General features: G+C 58.3%; 1 protein-coding gene across 1 annotated transcript in view; it reads right to left on the minus strand.

Moving 5' to 3' along the window:
* Positions 1-2,346: 2,346 nt before the first annotated feature.
* The window catches only part of PPM1J (protein phosphatase, Mg2+/Mn2+ dependent, 1J), an 11,235-nt gene continuing 9,185 nt past the window's right edge, over positions 2,347-4,396 (minus strand). Inside the window, exons 6-10 of the mRNA XM_010002254.1 lie at positions 3,886-4,003; positions 3,378-3,442; positions 3,093-3,200; positions 2,789-2,940; positions 2,347-2,494 (exon numbers count right to left, since the gene is read on the minus strand). Coding sequence (XP_010000556.1) covers positions 2,347-2,494; positions 2,789-2,940; positions 3,093-3,200; positions 3,378-3,442; positions 3,886-4,003 — 591 coding nt within the window. The remainder of the gene's footprint in view (positions 2,495-2,788; positions 2,941-3,092; positions 3,201-3,377; positions 3,443-3,885; positions 4,004-4,396) is intronic.

Raw genomic sequence — 4,396 nt, forward strand, 5'->3', positions numbered from 1 at the left:
CGCACTCCCACCCGAACCCCATCGCACCCCCACCCGAACCCCATCGGACCCCCACCCGAACCCCATCGCACCCCCGGGCACCCCCAGCGCTGCCCGGGCGGCCGCTCGACCCCCGGGGAAGGTCCCGTTGCCCACCATGCAGACAGCTTGGGTGCGAGGGACACGCCTGGTCCCCAGGATCTCCTGAGCCCTCCGCTCCGAGATGACTCCGGCGTGGAGGCTTCAGAGGGCTCGGCCCCCCCTGCCCCCCAGGGGCTGCGGGAGGGGGTGCGGGGCCGCGTCCCTGTCACTCGGCCAGGGGAAGGCAGCCCCAGGGTCCTGGCCCAGACCCAGGCTCAGAAACTGCTGCTATTTTAAGGGCTTGGAGACAATTTTTCTTAGTTTATCAAGCCCCAGGCCAGGAGCTGGTTCCAAAGGAAATGTTTCCTTAGTAAAAAAGGGAACCACAGAGGAAGCTTTAAATGCAGCCTCTGCCTCCTTGCCTTACCCAGCAGCTCCCAGGCAATGACCTGGAAAAGCAGAGCTACTTCTCAGCCACCAGCACTAACGGCATCAGGCCAGGGGAACAGGGCTGTGCAAACAAGTGTGGGGGGAGCTGGAGGTGTGGGGAAAACGTGTGCAAGCATCAGGGGCAGCAGGGGTACCAGCTGGCAGACAGGAAGACAAGGGACATTTCCAGCAGGCAGCTTGCCCTAGGGGCAGGGGCAGCTGTTGCTGGGATGCCCAAGCTGCAAGAGCAAGGTCCTGCACTCCTGCCCCTCCCTCCCACCCTGCCCCCAGGAGCTGTGACCCCCCAGCCAGCCCCCAGTGGTTCCCACTCCCTGTAGGCAAGGGAGGGATGATCTGTGAGGTCTGGCCAATGCCAAGGGCAGAAACACAGTAGCTCCCATGGCTCTGCCTGGACCTATTTGCTACCAAGCCTGCCTACATAAATTCATCAGAGCTAATTGGCTTTTAGGTAAGTCTTCTTTGCAGAAGCTATGCAGGAAAGACTTTGAAGTGGGATTGCAAGTGGCAAAACCTTTATTTAAACACACAGTGCTACGCAAGGACAGGCTCCCAGCCCCAGCACCACTCCCTGCTCCCTTCAGCACAGAGAATGTCAAGTTTAAGATCTTGCTGGATAACTTTCACTTCCTATTAAGTGCACCCACTTCATTTACATCTCACCGATTACAAGAGGCGAACAACATTCACCAAAGGTGACACCTGACAAGAGCTGGCTGCACCTAGTGACAGCAGGACACAAACGAGTGGTGCCAGAGCCTTTCCAAAACGAGGGGCCATGGCCCAGCTATCCCCATCACCCTGTTGCCAGGATGGGACCATCCCTCATGTTCCAGGAGGATGCAATGCTCTGCAGCTTCTAGGAAATGCATCCTCCAGGTCAGAGGTGTGTGTGATGTAAGACCCTGTGCAGAGATCAAATGCTGCTACAGCTCTGCTCAGCACTAGCTTTGAGATTATTAAGAAAAAGGAGGGAATTGTCTTTCCCCCCTGCCCCAGTCACAACCAAGCTGCTTTTATTGTGAGTCTCCAGCCCTCAGCTAAGCAGATCCATGCAGCACATTTAAGCTGTTAAGCTTGGCTGAATAGGGCTGCTCTGTGCAGAGCTGCTGCCAACTTAGAACCACTCAAAAATATAGACACATATTCATACTGATTGGCCACACCAAGAAAGGATTTAGACATTTTCCAGCTCAGCTCTCCAGTTAATAATAAATAATTGGCTCCAGAAAGACAGCAGTGATCCAAGGCAGGAAGAGAGGTGGGGGCAGAACAGCTGGCACAGCCTGTGCAAGTGCAGGAGCTCCTTCCTTCCCGGGGCTCCCGGTGCGCTGCAGGGACCGAGCACTGCCCCATCCTCCCAGACTGGAGGCTGAGACAAGGTATGTGGCTGGGACAAAGGTGTGAGGGGCCGGAGAGGGTGAGCACAAAGACAGCCCCACAACAGCTTTGGTGTCACCAGTGGAAGTGTCACAGTGCAGGGGAAGGGGTGATGATTGCAGCAGGTCCAGGCTTCTCCAGGTACACGTGCCCCCCCAGCCCAACAGCCACACCCAGGCCCAGGGCAAGGTGAAAAGCTCCAAGAAGCCAGGGAGCCTTCAGGCTTTCACAGCAACCAAGAAAATGGCCTCAATCCCAGTCCCTGTTCTCTGTCCATCTCCACCTGGAGCTGGGATGCAGCAGGTGGAGGGGAATGCTTGGGGCAGGGACACAGGACAGGCTCCAGATTTCTTGTGGTCGGCTCAGGAAATGAGTGCTCAGGAAAGAGGTGGCCCCAAGGCAGCACCAGGGTCCTGTTCATCCCCGTCCAGGCAAGGTGACCCCTGGGATCAGCAGGCATCATGTGTAGTTGCCTGGGCCACCCAAAGGGATCACAAAGACAGAGATGTCATCACCAGAGCCCAGCTTGTCATTGGGCAGCCGCCAGCCCCGCTCCTTCAGCACCCCCCGGGACCGCACCACCAGCTCCTGGGCCACCATGGTGTACCTGGGGGACAGAGCACAGCGTGACTCAGCAGGGGCCCCAGGTCCTGCAGCATCCCTGGTGCAGCATCCTGCAGCCCCCAGCATGGAAGGAGAAGCTGGAGGAGCTAGAGGTGCAGGAAAGGGCCCCTTGGAGAGAGGCACATGCACACCCAGGAGAGCACTGCATGCTGCAGGGCAACAGCACCAGCCCTGAGGCCAGAAGAACACATGGCCATGACACTGCACCAAGGAGCAAGGTCAAGGGGAGATGTCCAAGGGCAGGACATGCTCGTCCCCCTGCCCACACAGAGCTCACCTGCATGGGTCATTGGGCTCATAGCTCGTCAGCACCTCCATCACCACACTGGCCACCTCCTTGTCATTGGTGACATCCCAGAGCCCGTCAGTGCCCAAGACCAGAACATCATCAGGGCAGTGCTCGTACTGTGTGAGGTCGTAGACCCTGACCTGGTAAATAACAGGGCAAGAGGTGAGGGGCAGAGGAGGCTCTGGAGAGAGCCCAGGTGAGCATTGGCACTGCCCTGAACCCTGCCCTGGCCACACCATGGGTCTGGTCATCCTGAACCCCTGGGTGCAGAGCAGCTGGCAGCCAGGCTCACCTCTGGGAAGCAGGACAGGAAAGGTTTGATGTGGATGTTGGAGCTGAACACTTTGAGGTCATGGTCTCCCAGCCCCCGTGTGACCCCAATCGTGGCCATTGCCCGTGCCTGGAGGACAGAGAAACCAGAGGAAAAGTTTCAGCCACTTCATCTCCACCTCCATTCCCAGGTGAGAATCCGTAGCATTGGAGCAGCAAGAACACTAAGAAAAAGGGGCTGGAAACCCCCAACCCAGCAAGGGCAGGTGGGAAGTGACCCCACACAGCTCCTGCCACAGCACTTCACCTTTTTGCCTTCCCCGTAGACAAGTGGAAACTTCAAGTCATCCTCTTCTATCTTTTTGTAAGCCCTGGTTCAAATAAGCCAGAGAGAATGTGTCAGTGGGTGAAGGTTTCTGCTAGCTCCCCTGCCTGGGACGAGGTCCCCCGGGGACCCGGTACCACAGCCCCAATCAGGACCCGGCACCACAGCCTCAATCAGGACCCGGCACCACAGCCTCAATCAGGACCCGGCACCACAGCCTCAATCAGGACCCGGCACCACAGCCTCAATCAGGACCCGGCACCACAGCCTCAATCAGGACCCGGCACCACAGCCTCAATCAGGACCCGGCACCACAGCCTCAATCAGGACCCGGCACCACAGCCTCAATCAGGACCCGGCACCACAGCCTCAATCAGGACCCGGCACCACAGCCTCAATCAGGACCCGGCACCACAGCCCCAACCAGGACCCGGTACCACAGCCCCCGCGGGCAGGGGCTGGAGCTGCAGGTGCTCAGCGCAGGGTTCCCAGCCACTCATGCTTTGGTCTCTGTACAGCATCTTCTTCCCCAGCTCGTTGGGCTGGATCCTGCGGGGGAACTCAAGGTGCGTGAACTCCTTCCCCAGCAGCTCGGGTCTCAGGAAGGCCTGTGGGATGGAGCAGCAGCTCAGCTGTGGAGCCAGGAGCTCGGGATCTGCACAGCAGCACCTGCCAGCACCACCCACAGCACCTCGCCAAGCACCACCATCACAGCCTGGATCACCTGCAAGGATCTCAGCTACAGCATTTCGGGGTGGGGATAACATCAGCTGCTCTGCTGCAGCCCGAATGGGTGGTGGCAAAAGGAGCTTCCAGCCACCCATCTCTGCTGTGCCCAGAGAGGTGAGAGCTGGGGCAGCCATGCCAACACCCAGCAAAAAGATGAAGCTTTTGCACAGAGTTTTAGGAAAGGAGGAGCCCAAAAGGAATCAAACCCCAGCAAATTCCAGGAGAAGCTGGAATTTGCCTAGGAGGAGTCAGAGCCTGAAAGCTCCCGGGGG

Source organism: Chaetura pelagica, unplaced genomic scaffold, assembly GCF_000747805.2.
Source record: "Chaetura pelagica isolate M959 unplaced genomic scaffold, ChaPel_1.0 scaffold181, whole genome shotgun sequence".
In the NCBI taxonomy this organism is placed as follows: domain Eukaryota; kingdom Metazoa; phylum Chordata; class Aves; order Apodiformes; family Apodidae; genus Chaetura; species Chaetura pelagica.